Source organism: Pinus tabuliformis, chromosome 3_1 (assembly GCF_031772625.1).
Source record: "Pinus tabuliformis cultivar Carrire ecotype Pingquan chromosome 3_1, CPIR1, whole genome shotgun sequence".
NCBI lineage: Eukaryota > Viridiplantae > Streptophyta > Pinopsida > Pinales > Pinaceae > Pinus > Pinus tabuliformis.
Window position 1 is genome coordinate 324,486,146 of NC_142301.1, and position 17,938 is coordinate 324,504,083.

At 39.5% G+C, this 17,938-nt stretch overlaps 1 protein-coding gene across 3 annotated transcripts in view; it reads right to left on the reverse strand.

Moving 5' to 3' along the window:
- Positions 1-17,938, reverse strand: part of LOC149187085 (3'-5' exonuclease domain-containing protein / K homology domain-containing protein / KH domain-containing protein) — a 290,743-nt gene that overhangs the window by 1,742 nt on the left and 271,063 nt on the right. For all 3 annotated transcript variants that reach the window (XM_089411279.1, XM_089411278.1, XM_089411280.1), the window contains exons 8-9: positions 11,494-11,623; positions 11,344-11,386 (exon numbers count right to left, since the gene is read on the reverse strand). In XM_089411279.1, coding sequence (XP_089267405.1) covers positions 11,344-11,386; positions 11,494-11,623 — 173 coding nt within the window. The remainder of the gene's footprint in view (positions 1-11,343; positions 11,387-11,493; positions 11,624-17,938) is intronic.

The window sequence follows — 17,938 nt, forward strand, 5'->3', positions numbered from 1 at the left end:
TTGACCGTATCAAGTAGGTGGAAGATAAGTCAGATAAAATGTCATCAGGGTATCTGAATGAATCCGGAAAATAACAAAGAGGCAATTAGAGATGAAAAAGGATCGGACTTCTTTGAATTCTCAGGAGATTTATCCCAAGTCAAAGAATGACACTCAGATCCAGTAGTCTAATTTGTCGTACATTATTCAGGTGACATATACAAGATAACTGCATTTGGTTGAGTTTTAAGAGACAACTTTGCAAGTTCTCTTTTGATGCATCGTTTAACTGACCTTCGGTGTTAGTAATAATTTTCCCAAGGGTTTTTTTTTCAGTTATATCTGCTGAAGTAGGACGAGCCTTATGTCTTTAAATGAAATTAAAATTTCCAAATATTACAGTTCCATATCTAGGGATTCCTTGCAACCTGAGACATCTGAGTATTTTAGATAAAATTACCAGATTATGACTTCAAATAAAATTACTGCTCATTCATTGATTAGAAGAATACATCACCAGCATGACAAAAGCTCATAAGATCATATTATTGGCAGGCTCATGAAGTTGGATTGCAATGGTAAAGTTTAAACTTTATAAGCTTCTTTGCTTGAATTGCTTCATGACTAGTTAAACGATGACGCAAAAACTTTAAGTATCCTAAAGGAAATTTGCATACTTCAAACGGGCAACTTCCTCTAGAAGCTCTTTTTCAAACAAACAACATAATGGAGCATCCTTGAATTGGGGTTATAGCAGAGATACAAATCTTGTTTAATTCGAATTCAGGCTGAAAATTGGGATTTCAACTCCCTAACATCCATGCTTTGGGGATGAGGAGAGAAACCACAAAACACATGCAGTAGTGCATGCACATGAAGCTTTCTAGCTCAAAAGCAAGTGGGGAATGCATGCATATGACCTGAACTGCAAATTTACTAATGGAAGATTTTCTCAAAAAGAGCGTATTGACTTTAGGATCTTGGAAAATAGTACATTGTAAGGACATTTGCATTATCAAAGTTATTTCAAATATTTTGTTAGATTTACAAAAAAGGCTATATCCTTCTCAAGCCTCTTATCACGTTTTCGTGTTTTGATATAGAAGTTTCAATATTTTCACCAAAACCTTAAGACAGCTTTCGAGTTAAAGTGGTGCCTGAGTTGTGCTGTTGTAATGTATCAACTGTTGAAATTTTGTAGCTTCGGTCAGTACTTATGTCAACAAGTCAAAGAGAAAACAATTTTTTATTTTATTGTTCATGTAGGCTCCAAGATGGTCAGGTCAGCCCCACATCTTGAAGGGGTTTGGCTTGCGGTCAAAACCCACATTATAAGACACATAAATCAACATCTTGACCTTCTCATTTTTGTTGATTTTTCATAGTCTTCTTATCTGATAATTACTTCTAATGGTATTCATTTAAATTCTCTTGTACTCACATTTATCATTAAGAAATTATACAGAAGATCTTCAACAGTAGAAACTAAATGCCAGTAGGATCATAAAAAGAGTCAAACAAGAACACAAGCATTTACCCTAGGAAAACCCACATGGAGGAAAAACCCAGCAACCTTTTCCTTAGAGAAATCATTCAGTTCAACAGAGATACCTCTAACTCTTCAAGTCAAATATGAAGTCAAACTGACTAGAAACCTGACCCTAGTCACAGCTGCTCAAATTGCCTCATAGTCAAGTCAAATAGCTGCCCAAGAATTTCGGTCTGAACTGATCTGCTAGGGCCGAAATCTGGCCTGCTTTTGCACCCAAGAATCTCTGTCTTGCTGCCCTGATATGCTCAGAAATTCGTCCTTCTCTTCATCAGAAATCCATCCTTCTCTTCATCAGAATAGTGCCTTAGATAATCCAAATTCTTCCTCAGAAGTGACTGGATTGGTTGCCCAAAAGTGGAGGATGAATTGCCTTTATATATAGAAGTCTGGCTGGCCGAATGGGTGCCTCTTTGACTGGGGCCGACTTGACTAGGAGGGTCGACTTGTTTGGAGCCAAAAATTCAAATTTCAAAATTTCTCTTTTGAAAGGACATGAAGAACATGCCTTAAATTTATCATTACATATATTTCTAGGGCTAAAATATTAATTATGATGACCAACCATAGCTACAAAATTCAACACTCCCTCTTAGCTAGGGAGGTATTCATAATGACTATCTAGATGTTCTCTTGTTGACAAATTACTCTAAGCCTTAAGGTTACAACAATTCATCATCAACATCAGCATCATCCAATTACCATATTCCTGGTCAGCAAGTCTGGCTCATGGTAAATTAACATCATCACCTAGTTACCATAATTCCAGTCGTTACATCTAACTTGTGGTGCACCATAATCCTAACCGGTACTCCTTACACATGGTACATCATTAGCATCAACTAGTCACCATAATTTCGGTCCCTCTGACACATGGTATACATTCTAGTCTTGGTTCACGATCATTTGGTCAATATCTTTAACACATGGTGAATCTCCAAAGGCCACACTCTACACGAGTAATTCCGAACCTAATGCTAAATGAGCTCACTCTACCTATCTGGAGAGTTCTAAGCAGGATGAGGAGAGGCACCCACTCAACTAAGTAATTTTGGGCCTCTAGGACCATTCTTCCTAATTTCGGTCAATATAATTGACACAAAAAGTATGTATGTCCTTTGTTGGACCATTTTCCTGGTCAATCTGATCCACAGAGAATGACTATCCTTGATGTTGCAATTTCATCACTCCCTCTTGCTGAGAGATACACACTCAATCATTCCAAGCTTGTCCTTGAATTATGCAGACTTATGTTGGAATTTCTAAGTCTAATTGTTAGAAACCCTTCATGTACTTTTTTTATTTATTTCTGCCTACTTGTTCTGATTAATTAACAAGTTATTTACCATGTAAATACTAAAAATAAATGCAAGTACATGCTCAACACATTACAGATCATCAACTGAAGGAAACAAAACAAGCACACAAGTGACACCGTTGTTTTTGGACGAATGTCCCCAGAAAAACCCAATGTGGGAAAACTGGTGTAGCTATCTGAGGGTTTGTATTATTAAGCAGTTTCATAATACAATCTGGGTGCCAAAACCAGCTCACCCAATAGAGAATAATCTCAGCAGTAGTACCTCTCCTTCGAAGACAAATGTTCTAGCTGAAACCCAAGATAAACACTCTGACCGCTGCCAGCTCCAATCTGCCCCATGAAAACCCCAGCGTAAACCCTTTCTGGCCCAGCGTCACCCTAGCTCGCCCGGTGTCAGCCTTTGGAGGCACTGTGTCAGCCCTTAGAGCCTCTGCGTCACCCGCGCTGGCTCTCTGAGGCACTGCGCAGCTCCTGGCTAGCTTTGCATGAACCTTTGGCTGGCTCTGCGTCCCTCTCTCCCGAGTTCTACGCTGATCCTCTTGGTACTATCTCTGCCTCTCTGCTTCTGTATTCACTACCCCTCAGCTACAACTCTAATCACTCTTTCGACTTCCTCAACAAACCCTCCCCCAAAAAATCGAAATCTTGATCAACTCGGTGTGTTCTCCAAGTGACCCTCAAGCCTCCTCTTATACTTTTCTCGTTGACAATTCAACGGCCGAGATTAAGTCCCTAATCAATGGCTAAGATTAATTCTGGCTTAATCCATGACTTTTGGATCATTCTAACACAGTTTTATATTAATACACATTAATATTTTATTTTCCCTAAGTTTAGACTTAGGGACTCCATTAAAAATATTAATTATTTTAATATCTCTCAAACTGTTTAGAATGTGCCCAAACCATTTTTGGGTATTGGAGATCTCATGTGCTTTAGCCTCTCCACCAATTTTCGTGGCTAGAGCACATCCGATGCTACCCCAAATCAACAACTTCATTATGGGACAATCTGCTTGTCTGTATAATAATATTGGAGCCACACTGCTCCCTTTTGTACCATGTGTTGGTACTAGATCTCACTGTGCTTTGGTCAGTCATCATGGTCATCACCTACACTTCATTAAATAATCCCGAAGCCATGTTGCTTCGCAACTTGCCGATCAAGTTGCAATATACTCAGCCCCTGCAATACTGAGTGCGACAAATATCTGCTTCCTGCTCATCCAAGAAATCATAATAGAGCCCAAACTCTTTCTGTCTTTTGCACTCTCTGGCCAATCTGAAATTTTTAATTGATGCAATTGTACTTCACTTGTTTGAGACATATCTCAAACCATAATTGACCGTGCCATGACCAATTGTAACATGTTGGTACTTCAGCACATGTTGAGCCACATGCCTTGAATCAACCATAAATTGATCTACTTCCTGTTACCCACCATTTTGTTGGTGATATCCCTAGGAGATTTTTTTTCTCCAAGATGGTCCTCAACCAGCAACCACCAACTAGCTCATTGTGACATTTCTCCACCACCTGAGCCAGCCATGTCGTCCCTCGCCCATCTGCCATGATCATATGTTTGAAGCTGGGCCTCTCGAACCTAAAGGTATGCATTTTCATTTGGTAATTGAGTATTGTAGTTTGCTTTTCATGGACACTTCTGGACATGGATTAATGGGGAGATTCAGCGGAAAGAATGAGTTAGGTTTGTGCCCTTGTCCCCTATTGAATGTGTGGAGGTGTATATATAGCCACACTCGGCCTCACTTAGAGTCAAGCAACTGGACTTGCATTCAATCAAGCAGAAGTGTGAAGAAGAGGTGAGGAAGTGTGAAGCAGTGAGCGAAAGGGTTTCTTCTGGGGCAACAAAGGAAGGATTCTTCTGGATACTTGTTCTGGGTGGCTAAGATAGAGATCTAGAGACCGAGTTTCTCTAGAGGAGACCAGTGAAAGCCTAGAGATCGAGATCCTCTAGAGGAAGCCAAGAAGCAGCAGTGTAAAGAATAGAGACCAAATTTCTATAGGAGGAGCCGAAGAGAGTAGTTCGAGATCAAGAAGAAAGTCGAGGAAGGGAAGAGGCAGAGCATCAAGGTTAGTGACAAGGTTCTTGGGAGGATACTAGAGTCAAGGGTTTGTGTCATGGTCTTGGTACTCATCAATTGAAGATCTAGAAGAAGAATTTTGATTGGGTTTTCCTCTCAAGAGGTGAGAGGTTTTGGCCCTGGCTGACAAGCCTACATACTGTGTCACTTGTCTTTTATTGTGCATATTGGTAATTGTCTTGATGAAAAGAACACAATAATAACATAATGAAGAAAAGACTATAAGCTAAGAAGTAAAAGTATATCACAAGCAATTATCAAGCAGAGAAATCTTTTAACTATTCATGCCCTAAATTTCTCAATAGATTTGAGGCCTCAAATATCAATTTGCCCCTAGCAGCAATAGCAAAAAATTTATGGGTAGAGCATATAGCCAGTGAGCCTATTTCAGCGCGGAGTTTCCTTCATTCTCACCTGGGTTTTGCATGCTTGCTTTAGCAAGCCCAGGTGCACTCGTTCCACTACATTCTGTACTCATATTATCATTGGATATTCAATAAAATGGCTCAGTGCAATTTTTTCTGCTCAACAATGTTCAAAATTTGTTGTTCTTGTGGAGATTTCAGATTGCATGCTTATTTGTTTTGGTGTAGCTAGTTCATGTTTTGATATTTCATTATATTTCTCTAGTTAGAATATTACACTTGTCAAATCGATTCTGGTGGTATATGGCATGCCCAAGCAGCCTCCCGATTTGAGAGATATTCGTATTTAAAGTTGAAGACCCCAGTTGGTGAGAACCCCAAGGGGTGCTGACATGAATCTTATCATTGGTTAGTTTGCTATTAACATCAAGTTTAAGGGTTTTATCGAGATTTATGGAGGAATCACTTTGTGGAGGGCATCAAAAATGTTTTGCACCTACAAAGAGGTATCTTTCATCAATTGAAAAGCCTAATCCATTCACCAAAATCCTAGCAGCCTTCTTGCTTGGGCTACAAGGCAAATTAATTTAAAACATCAAATTGAAAAATCCTCCTCAAAATATGGACTTGGTGGTCTCCTAAAAGACCCCTCCAAGAGCTAAAAAAAGGACATTGATCTCCCTCCAAAAGGATGTACTTGAATGGACAAAAATGTGAACGATCTTGTTGTCATGCTCTGAAACTTTGACCCCTGTAACATACAGTGAAAACTTCAGAAGGAAGGGTTTGGTTTTTGGGTTTATGTTTTGTTTTTTTTGGTTCTTGGGTTTCGATTTGGATGTTTTCTCTTACAGGTCCAAGTTATCTGAGCTCTATCACTTTAGGATTTTGACTCATGAACAAAAGGATCTGCGCACTGTTTTTAGGGCATCCACTACAGGAAATCAACACAATTTATGGTGACCTTGCTCTCTGGACCAGCAAAGAGTATTTATTCCAAGAACCTGACAGCAAGAGGCCTGTTCACTGAGGAACTTCTTGAAGAGTTCAGTGAAGATAAGAAGCCCTAGTTCTGAGCTCAAGAAGATTTGTGACAGTCCATTATACCAGCATGTAATATGGGCTTGATAGATTGAAAATCTTGACATAGATTTGTGGATTAAGGAGGTCAGCGAAAGTGTATTACTATACACAAATATGCGGCTAACACACTCACCTCTGCAGCCCTAAATCTCTGAGTTGAGGTCTCAATTCTAGTTCTCGATCCTGCATAAAAATGCTCATTATCTAAAGCGGAAACAGAGTATAGGTCTGCATTTATTTTGATTACATTCGGTATCTTACTGTGTAATGAGGGTTGGAATGATTTTGGATATCGGCTTCTATAAACACTTGTTACAGTCCTCGGCCCTTACAAATATAAGCATACAAGACAGCGACATTGTCAGACATCTGGACGTTGTGAGGTTTGAAGCTTGCATATGCATATATATATATATATCACTACTGCAGCTCTAGTTCAAAGGAAATCACGCCGACAAGCAGAGATATGAAGGCTGCTTACTAAGTTCAATAGCCACAAGACAGTTAATCTTGTTCATTTGAGGATACACTGCTTGATTGACTGTGGACTGAAACAGCATGGTTTTTTCACAGACAAGGTTGAACAGAGATCAAAGTTTCATGGTCATTATAATGATATGAGAAGTACTGGAGATCTGGAAGGGTGGCTTATTAAGTATTTCTGAAATTAGTGAAATAGCACTATAATACTTCCGTGAGCAACTTCAAGGATCAAATGCACAAAGCCAATGATTGATTTCCAATTCGTTGTGTATAACAGTAATGTTTCTTAGACAGTGTATGTGACAACAATATTCTTGACAGTGATCTTGAAAGGAAACATTGATGACTATGAGGGCACAGTTGTGTGACTTGTTTTGACATGAATGCAACAGCTCTTACTTATCCTTGATAACTTTTGTTGACTGCAAGTCAATAATCTAGACATCTGCACAAGGCATGGTACTATATGGTTACAGTGGCTTTATGACAGTAAGTCAGTAGTGTTATGAGTCATGACAGTCATCTACATAAGAGAATACTTGGTGTTTGATAGTATATTTTTGTACTCGACAGTATTACTTGTACATGACAGTTACCTGAGGATATTGTGTGAATGTTGGGTTGATGATACAACAGTACTTGACACACTGATATTTGGCAGTACAGTTTATGCAGAAGCAAACTCTTGGGATTGATATGCAGATTGCGCAGTGGTTTGGTTTGGCATTGTGATTGAGCAGAGGCAGGATTGTGTTTGAGGTACGGTTGTATAGTGGTCAGGTTGAGCAGTGTTGAGCAGTGAAGTTGCCAGGACTTGATAGTGATAAACATACTGAGTAGAGCAGCACAACCTTCATTACAGTTTACTTACAGTGATTCAAAACACAGGGGAATCCAGTCTGAAAATTGTGAAATGTGGTCTGCTTGATGATCAGGGTAGCATGGTAGTGCAAGGAATGTGATTGGAGTCACCTTCAGGTTGGAGCCTGAGAACACTTCAAGGTGGCAGGGTGGTGCTAGGGCAAGTTGTAGCCTGCACAGGACATTGGAGCATCCGTCAGTTGCAGTTGGTACATGGTGTTGGAGCATCCGTCAGGTTGGAGCCTGAGATCTAGGGCGTTGGAGTGTCCTCCCAGTTGCAGTGGGTAAACAGGGTGTTGAAGCATCCTACAGGTTAGAGCCTATAAATCAGGGGGTTGGAGCCTCCTTCAGTTGGTATTGACAAATTGATGTAATTATTTTTTAAAGACAAATATTAAGAAGCGTTTGGTGGTTTTTGACTTGAAGGGGGTTTTCCACCTAAAAATCTTTGTCTACTGTCTTGATTATTGTGCATTGTTGAATGGAGTTGTTTATTGTTTATGTTGATGAAATGTTAAAGATAATTAACGCTCTGAAAGATTAAAAAATACTTATTGATAAGAAATATTAATTCACCCCCCCCGGTCAGTATTTCCAACAGTGGGAGCAAGAGGGAGTTGACAATTCCCTACAATCCTCAAAAGATAAGTACTCTTCCTTGATTATTATTGTTTTTTTTGTTAGCCTCTTGTCTTTGTTTCTTTTGCTAGGTTATAATCATTCTTCCATGGCCTCATAGTGAGGATTGCAGGTACATCATAAAAGTTGCCAAGGCTCTAGCAGCAAATGGAAGCACTTGGAAGAAGTAGAACAAAGCAAAATATGTGGCAAGAAGACTCTCCCAAGAGTCATTCGTGTTCACGAGGGAGAAATTGTATTGACATCTATAATCGTACCTGATGACCAGAAGAGTTCCTAGATTAGCAGAAGAAAGTAGGCCAACAAGTTTGAAGACTATTGTTGTGATGAGATCTATGGAGAGTCAGTAATGATGGCAACATAGAGAAGTACAAAGCAAGGATTTTCCCAAGAAGAGGGAGAGGACTATGAGGAAACGTTTGTTGTTAGAAGGACTGACGTGGTAGAGCGAGAAGCCAAGACTGCCACAACAAGATCTATTTCAGTGATAGAGGTAGCACCCAATCAAGGTGATCGGAAAATAGTTGTGGCACAACATGTGTTAATGTACTAGTAGCGTACAACTGGATATGGATTAAGATATGTCTGAAATGATGAAGTACAACTACAAGGATATATAGATTCGGTTTGGTCAAAAAGTGCAGAAGAGCAAATCAAGATGTTGATTTAGCTTGGGATCTGCTATGATGAGCAGGAAGCTAACAACACTTCTAAAGCAAAGTATATTGCAACTTGTTTGGCCAGTTGAGAAGTAGTGTGGCTTTGGAAGCTACTTACAGGATTGTTTGGTATAGTGCGGAAGAAGACCATGATGACAAGTCAAAGCACGTGGTACAAAAGGAATAGTGAGGCTCCTATACATTTCTATAATCGAACAGGTTGCTGACATTCTCACAAAGCCTATGTCTCTAGATGAAGTTTGTCTACTTCAGAGACAAGCTTGGAGTAGTTGAGAATGCTTCTCTCAGTTAGATGGAGTGTTGATGTTGTAGCATCAAGGGACAAAGATTCTCCCTCAGTCAAGGGTATTGACCAGGTCATGGGTAGTGGCCAAGAGCCATGTAATGTGTCTAGGGAGATTCGCCAAGTAAGCATCAAGGCCCTGAGTGCTCCCCCAGTCAAGGGTTACCTAACCATATTTCCAAGGGTTACTTGGCTAATGGGTTGAGTGAGTGCCTCAAAGCATCGGGCAAGTATTTTTTTCATTCAATGACAAGTGACAACATGTGGGAATGGTAAATGGGCCCATGGTTTCACCATGGGTCAAGTACCTGACATGACTCCAAGTGACGACTTGGTAGATTGGTGATCCAAAGACTAGTCTTGTGTTAGGGGGTACCTGACTAGCCAAATGGTATTTGGTTTATGGATGACTATATCCCTTGCAAAGCATATGTGACTACTAGGTAACTAGATCCTTTGCATGATGCTGATGCGGGATGCTTTCCACATATAGTGGGTGGATTCATCAACATGGTAGAGCTCATTTAACCTTTTCTTATGAGAATATTTTCTTAAGAGATACATCAAAAGAAGTCAAATGGATACCTCCCTAGCTAAGAGGGAGTGTTGAAATTCTGTAGCTGCAGTTGGTATTTATGTCAACAAGTCAAAGGGAAACAAATTTTTATTTTATTGTTCATGTAGGCCCCAAGATGGTCAGGTAGGCCCCACCTCTTGAAGGGGTTTGACTCTTGGTCAAACGCACATGATAAGACACATACAAATTAATATCTTGACCTCATTTTGGCCTTTCATCACCAATTTGGATCTGCTAAAGAAGGTTTCTGTTCACTAGTACAAAGGAGGAAGATGACATTTTGACCAGCAAAGTTTGACCTATTCTACTTTTGTTTGACGAGCGTTCACTTGGCATTTTCTGGGTTGCTTCGGCCAAATATTTGACTGGTTATTGGAGCGAATATTCTGCATCTTTGACTGGACCATTGACTGAATCTTTGGCTGAATTCTAGAAATTGACTGAACCTATTTTGACTAGGGTTTTACTGAATTTTTTGAGGTAGTTGCAGGTCCGAAATTTGTCCTCTTTGACCACAATTGACCAAGAGCAGCAGAGGCTGAAATTCAGCCTGTTGACCAGATTTGACTAGCTGAACAAAAGTGTGATTTTCTCTCTTTTGACCAAGTTTGACTTGGAAAGTGATGTGGTCAGTTTGACTTTGACTGGAATATCAGATTGTATCTCTTGTTGAATTGGAAAATTTCTCATAAGAAAAGGTTGTTGGGTTTTTCCCTGGTTAAGGGTTTTCCCAAGATAAAATTTGTCTCTTGTGCATCTTTATTTCTTTACTGTGATCTCTACTGCCCTACTACATTTGTGGTTGAAATTTTCTGAATTATAATTGCTTAATGATCTAGAATGTGCTAAATTTAAAATTGTATCATTGGAAGTAATTATCTGGAACAGAAAATTGTGCTTGTCTAAATTGCACTTGAAAAATCAACATAAATTCCACTCAAAACTGCATTCAAGAGCAGTTTAAATGTGATAGCACCATAGCATTGGAATCAAAACATTGGACGAAAGATAAATTATTTACTTTAAATTTGTGATGATTATTGCTATCATGGAAGTTAGTGTCAAAATGTTGAAGTACAATCAGTAGAATAGAGATGCAGAGACATTCTAGGATATAGAGTGATTTTGTAAGAAAGAAGGTGACAAACATATTATGGTGCCCAAGACTACATTCAAGAGAGATCTTTTGCTTGCATATAAGCTTTCCTCAATTTTAATTAAGATATGTATGTGTGCAATGCCGGTGAATGCTTGCTGGATGAGTTAAGGAAGAGCACAATTTGTTGGTGTATATTTAATTTACACAGTTCAGATAAGGTTTGCACAGGTTAGTCATGATCAGTAGCCAGCATTTGATGAACTCCTTCAAGTTCATGGAATATCCTGATTTCAATTTTCCACAAGACACTGTAGCTTACCTTGTCTGGTGGGCCTTTTTGACCTCCAAAGAAAATTTCAGCCCTGCAATTATAAAATTATGGTGCCACTTTAAACACTTGATCATAAAATATGCCCATAAACAATTATAGTATTTGAAAATAGTTCAAGGTGCAGAAGGGAGTTCATACTTGCAGGATTTTTTAATTGATAAAATTGATGATCCTTTCCTTCCTATAACTCGCCCCATATTCCCATCAGGAACATCTACAAATTGCAGAATTTCTTCTTCAAAGGTCTGACCTTCTTTTATTAGATTATCTGAAAACCAAAATGTATCACTTGTAAGAATCTTTTTTCAGTAAGCCTAAAAAGATTCGGTTACATGTCTATAACCTGAAAGAATAATAGATAAAAGATGTGTGAAGTGACTAAACTCCCAAATGTCTTACCTTATTATATGTAGGAAAGGAAAATGGTAACTTCTTTCTTTGACATTCAAAAATCAAAATAACAAAAACAGCTCTTATTACAGAGATTTACTAAAATTTATATATTCATAAAATTAATAGCATCTGGAGAACAAACTTGCATAGGAGTTGACATATTGCAAGTTTTTAAGATTAAAACCATTAGCCTTCATTTAGTAATCGGTAGGGAGGGAAGAAATAAAGAGGTTACCTGTTAGCAACAAAGTTTCATTAGAAAAGAAATGCTACATTTTAGTAACTTCTTTAATTCACTAGTGCATGCCTTACCACATTAAAAAGGCACCAGAACGTGAGAACGCTTGAAGCTCACCTGACAAGGAGGGCGAGATCAGGGTGGGAGAGACCAAGGAGGGTGAGACTAGGTCGGGACATACATGGAGCTCTACACATTGTGTGTCACTTCAGTGTGAGAGAAACCCTGGGGTTTAGCCATTGGATTAAGATTTGTCTTGTTACGGCTCAAACTAGCAGAGGTCCTAGGCAATGTTTTAAGATTCGGCCAGCTCGGAACCGACTCGGCCGAGTTGGTCTGAGTCAAGGCCTCACTAAGTCGACTCGGTGTGTGAACCGGTTCGGCCGGCCGGGTTATTACTGAGCCGGTCGAGTTGTCTAACTCGGCCGCCTCGATAATAACCTGGCCGGCTCGGCTAAGTCTGAGCCTACTCGGTCGGGTTAGATGACAGCAACCTGTGAACCAAAAAAACAACGTTTTTTTTTTGGGGGGGGGGACTCCAAACAGGTTTCTAGTTTGCCTATAGTGTATTTGGAGTCCATTCTCCTCTCCTAAACCCTATAAAACCCACCCAACCCCTCTCATTTCTTCACAGCCATCTCATGCATTTGAGTGAGAGTTTGTGAAGAGTTGTGGAGTTTGTTTTTATAGCAGCAGTAAGGAGTCTTGGGCAAGCACTGTAGCAGAAGTGAGGAGTCTTGGGCAAGCATTGTAGCAAGAGTGAGGAGCTTCTTGGGCAGCCATTTGGAGCAGCATTGAGGAGTTGGTTTCTTGGAGCAACCTTGAGGAGGAAGTTTGTGCCTAGAAGTATTTTTTTTCACTTGTAAAAATCTTTTTTTGCTTATTAATTTTTATGTGCAAATTTGGAAATTGAAAAGAGTGTTTTTTGTGAAAGAAATGAACATTGAAGCAATGCCATTTTTTTTGTTTTCATTTTCAGATTTTTTGCTTTGATTTCCAAGTCAAAAAATGGCACCTAGAGTGAGAGATGTTGCTTGGGCATATGTTGAAATGGTTGATAGTCAAATGCATTGCAAATTTTGCCATAGAAAAATTAAGGAAGGTCTTGGGGGCATTAATAGGCTGAAACAACACTTGGCGGGGATTAGACGCCAAATTACTCCATGTGAATCAGATAAAATTGAGGAGATTAGGAAGGAATTGTTAGCCAACTTTGAGAAGTTTAAAGAAGAAAAGGCTAGGCAAAAAGAGTTAGAGGCTGAAATTTGGAGGAAGAGGAATATACAAAAAATGGTGGCTACCAACCCCCATTTTGATTTTGAGGGTTCTTCCTCTATCCCTTGTACTGATGTATCCAACCCCTTCCGATATGTTCCTCCCTCTTTGGAGTCTATTCAAGAAAAGGGTAAGGGTAAAATGAAAAAGAAGGGTGATATGAATATCAAAAGTTCTTTCACTGTCACACCCTCCTCTCCATCAAATGCAAGTGGTCCTCAAGCTAGTAGAACATTGCAGCCCACTTTAGATGACCATTGGAAGAAAGAATTAAGGGAGACTGCTTGTGATTACATATATAAATGGTGGTATGATGCTGATATCCCCTTCAATGCTTCCTGTTCACCATATTATGAGCCTATGTTTGATGCCATACATGCTGCTGGAAAAGGCTTCAAAGGCCCTACTATGCATGAGATAAGGGGGTATCTTTTGCAGAAGGAAATTGCCTCCATTAATGAGTATTTGAAAGATTTCAAAAACTCATGGGCAAGAACAGGATGTACCATCATGTCAAATCGATGGACTGATCAAAGAAACCGTACCATCATAAACTTTCTTATCTTCGCCCATAGGGAACCATGTTTCTAAAATCAATTGATGCATCTGATAAGGTAAAAGATGGACAATTGTTGTTTCAGCTATTGGATGAGGTTGTTGAGGAGGTGGGGGTGGCTAATGTTGTTCAAGTCATCACAGAGAATGCCTCTAACTATGTTCTTGCTGGTAAACTGTTAGAGGAAAAACACAAAACCATATTTTGGACCCCATGTGCTGCACATTGCATAGACCTCATGCTTGAGGATATTGGCAAATTAGATTGGGTCAAAAACAGTGTAGATCATGCCAAAAGCATAACAAAATTTATCTACAATCATTCATGGATTTTGAGCCTGATGAGGAAATACACATGGGTCAGGGATATTATTAGGCCTGCCATTACTAGATTTGCTACTCATTTATTGACATTGCAATCTATGCTTTCACAACATAGAAACTTGCAAAATATTTTTTCCAGTGAAGAATGGAATCAAAGCCAGTGGTCTCACAAACAGGAAGGCAAAGAATTGAAAAAGAAAGTTAATGAAGAAATATTTTGGAGAAAGGCAGCAGAGATTGTTAAGCTTGCTAAACCATTGGTTAGGGTATTGTGGTTGGTGGATGGGGAAAGATTGGCTATGGGCTTCATTTATGAGGCTATGGATCAAGCAAAGGAGCAAATAAAGAGGGCATACAAGGATAAAGTGGCTAAGTATGGGCCCATTTGGTCAATCATTGATGAAAGATGGAACAATCAACTCCATCGCCCTATACATGCAGCTGGGTATTTTTTGAACCCACGGTATCATTATAAAGCTAAGGAGACAAGAGCTTTGAAGGGGAAGGTTAGAAATGGATTGATTGACTGCATTGATCACATGATCCCATTGGAGTGTGATCAGTTGGAGATACACTAACAAGTCACAACCTTTAGCAATGCCTCAGGTACCTTTGGGAAGAACCTAACAAAGATTGCAAGGGAAGCAGATGAGCCAGGTAAAGAAAAATTTCAATTTTCAAATTCTTAATACTTATTTTGTTAAATCGTTTATAATTTGAAAGTTGGATATAATTTGTAATTTTGTTGAGCTAACTCATTACACTCCTATGTTTTTTGTAGCAAAATGGTGGGAGGCTTTTGGTAGCCATTGTCCTGAATTGCAGAAGTTTGCAATTCGTATTCTGAGTCAAACTTGCAGTGCTACTGGGTGTGAGCGCAATTGGTCTGTCTTTGAGAGGATTCACACAAAGAAGAGAAACCGTTTGGATCAAACACAGTTAAATGATCTAGTTTATGTCCAATACAACCTCTGACTCAGACACAACCAATTGCTGAACAAAAGACCTGATTCAGATCCCATTGTGTTGGAAAACATTGATCCAACATTAGATTGGGTAGTGGAGAGTCATCCAGCAGAGTTTGCTTCTGATGAGGATATTGATTATGAATTACAGATGATAGCATCACTCGAACATAATGTTCAGTTGAATGCAGATCCTGTTCCACTTGTACCAGCCTCATCCTCAAAGCCAGCAAGTCCTCCAGTTGCAGGTGCTTCCTCTACTCAGCCACGACAAAAGCGCATATCTTGTCTATCTCAGCTTGCAGCTGCTGCACAGCCTGCTAGTGCTACCACTTCTATAGTTGCAGTTAGAGATGATGATGAGGACGAGTCATGGGGCCCCCTGTCTGAATCTGATCCAGAGGTTGATCCAGATGATCTTGGCTCCTCTAGTAATAGCCAGTAGTACCAGACCACTGGTCATAGTTTACTTTTGTTGTAGAGGCCATTTCTAGCCTCCTTGGTTATGTGTTTTTGTTTTGAACTCTATATCAGCATCATGTATGTATTGGACAGTGCACTGGGTGCCATTTTGATATAATGGATATATACATGAGCCTACTTTGATCATATGTTGTCTTCTATCTATATTCTAATGCTGTGTGTGGAAACATGAATGAAAAATCTTTAAAATTATGTTTTTTTATTTAAAAAAAAAAAATATATATATATATATATATATATATATTTATTGTATTTTTTACAACGACCGAGTCATTGAAATCGAGTCGGCCGAGTCGATACCGAGTCAGAGTTGACCCTCGGCCGAGTCGGAGTCGGAGCTCGAGTTTTAAAACATTCGTCCTAGGATGGGATCCTATAGAGCAACTACTAGGTCGAGGGCAACAACGGAGCAATAGCCCACTGTCACCTCAACTAAGGCTCCTTTCTCTTTACGGATTTTCACCAATGGGAGAAGTCTCGATATATGAAGAATATATATAGTCAATGATAAAATAAGGAAGTGATTCCTAAGCCTATTCGTAAGAGAGACTTGATTAAATGGGTTGTTTGCTTTAGAAGCAAGGTGATGGGCTCTCTAAGAAGGGCTAAAAGGGCTTTTGAGGATAGCGTTTGAGAGTATGCCTTGTTAAGGAAGCCCCTAGTTTCAAAAGGCCTTATGGATGCTTGGCTTCTAAGTGATCTTTGAGGAATTGGAGTCAACAAGTTGCGGGACCACAAAGGGCCAAGTAGACCTGAAATTAGGACAAGGATATGGAGTTGATCAAACAAGGATGTACTTGACCTAATTAGGGAAAGGAATGGGATCAAAGAAGGAATCTTCTTTTGATGATTTAATGTTATGATTGTTAGTTTTTGGTAGCATCGGAAGTGCTCTAGCCTTGAAAATTCGTGGAGAGGCTAAGGCACATGAGTTCTAATGAACCCATAAACCGTTTGGTGAAATTCCACCCGGATTGTATTTTATTAAAATAATTAATATTTTAATGGAGTTCCTAAGTCTAAACTTAGGGAAAATAAAATATTAATGGGTATTAATCAAAATATGGGTGAGAATGATCTAGAAGGCGGATCAAGTCATGTTTTAATCTTAGTTGTTGATTAGAGACTTAATCTCGGTCATTGAAGACTCAATAGGAAAAGTATAAAATGGAGGCTTGGAGTTCATTTGGAAATACACACACACACAGATTGAGGAAATCGATTTTCTGAGGTGAGAAGTTCTCAAGAGGAAAATCAATTGAGAAGATCTTGCAGCTGAGGGGCAAAGAGAATCTGGGAGGACTTTCCAGGAAATATAGAACAGAGGGGTAGAGAACTTGCAGAGAGGCAGCATAGTAGTCGGGAGAGTTGAAGCAGAAAAGCTGCCTGTGACGCAGAATCAAGAACTGTCGGAACAACCAGGAAAGCTGACACAGAGGCAATGTAGTAGCCGGGACAGCTGAGGCAAAAAAGCTACCTTTCACGTAGAATCCAGAATTGTTGTAACAACTGAAACTATTGGGAACTACCGGAACTGTTGGGAACTGCCGGAATAGCAGGGAGAGCTAAAGAAGAGGCAACGCAGTAGCCGGGAGAGATGACGAAAAAAAGTCGCCTATCACGCAGAATCCAAAACTGTCGGAACAACCGAAACTGTCAGGAACTACCGAGAGAGCTGACACAGAGGCGCAAAGGGCAGAGAAGGTGGCACAGGGCTGACTCAGAGCCAATGCAGAAATAGTCAGGGTTAGCCAGTGTTGTGTCGGATCAACCGAAATTCTGCCGAGTGAAGTGAGGTAAAACTCACTCAAATTTTCCACTAATATTTTCTCTGTTAAGGATTGCTAGATGAGCATCCTAGATTTGTATTCAAATATTCCTCCTGCATAATAATAAACCCTCAAAACTGCTGCACTGTTTTCCAACATTGGGTTTTTCCGGGGACTATTGTGTTCAAAAATAAGTGTGTCCTATGTATCTTGTTCTTTGCTCTGTTTTCTGTTTCATGAGATCAAATATTTAATTAGTGTATGCTGCAGAAGTAATTTTCTTCAGTGTTCAGGAGAATAACTTGATGTATGTAATTTAAAAATCAAGTAGTTGAAGTAGATTCAGATTTGCTACAGTAGGGGTTCCTTCAGGTCTAGGAATTTCTCACATGGTATTAGAGGAGTTGATTTTGAAATAGGAAGAGCAGATCAAGTGCTAAGCAGTGAGGCTGAAAGTTGTGCTTGGCAGCAATTCAAATCCCCTTGAAGGGATTGCGCAATCCTTGTTGGAAGCAGATCCGAGGAAATCTCTCTCTGAGTGAGACAACAGAGGTACGATTTTCAGTTCGTGTGTTTGCAGA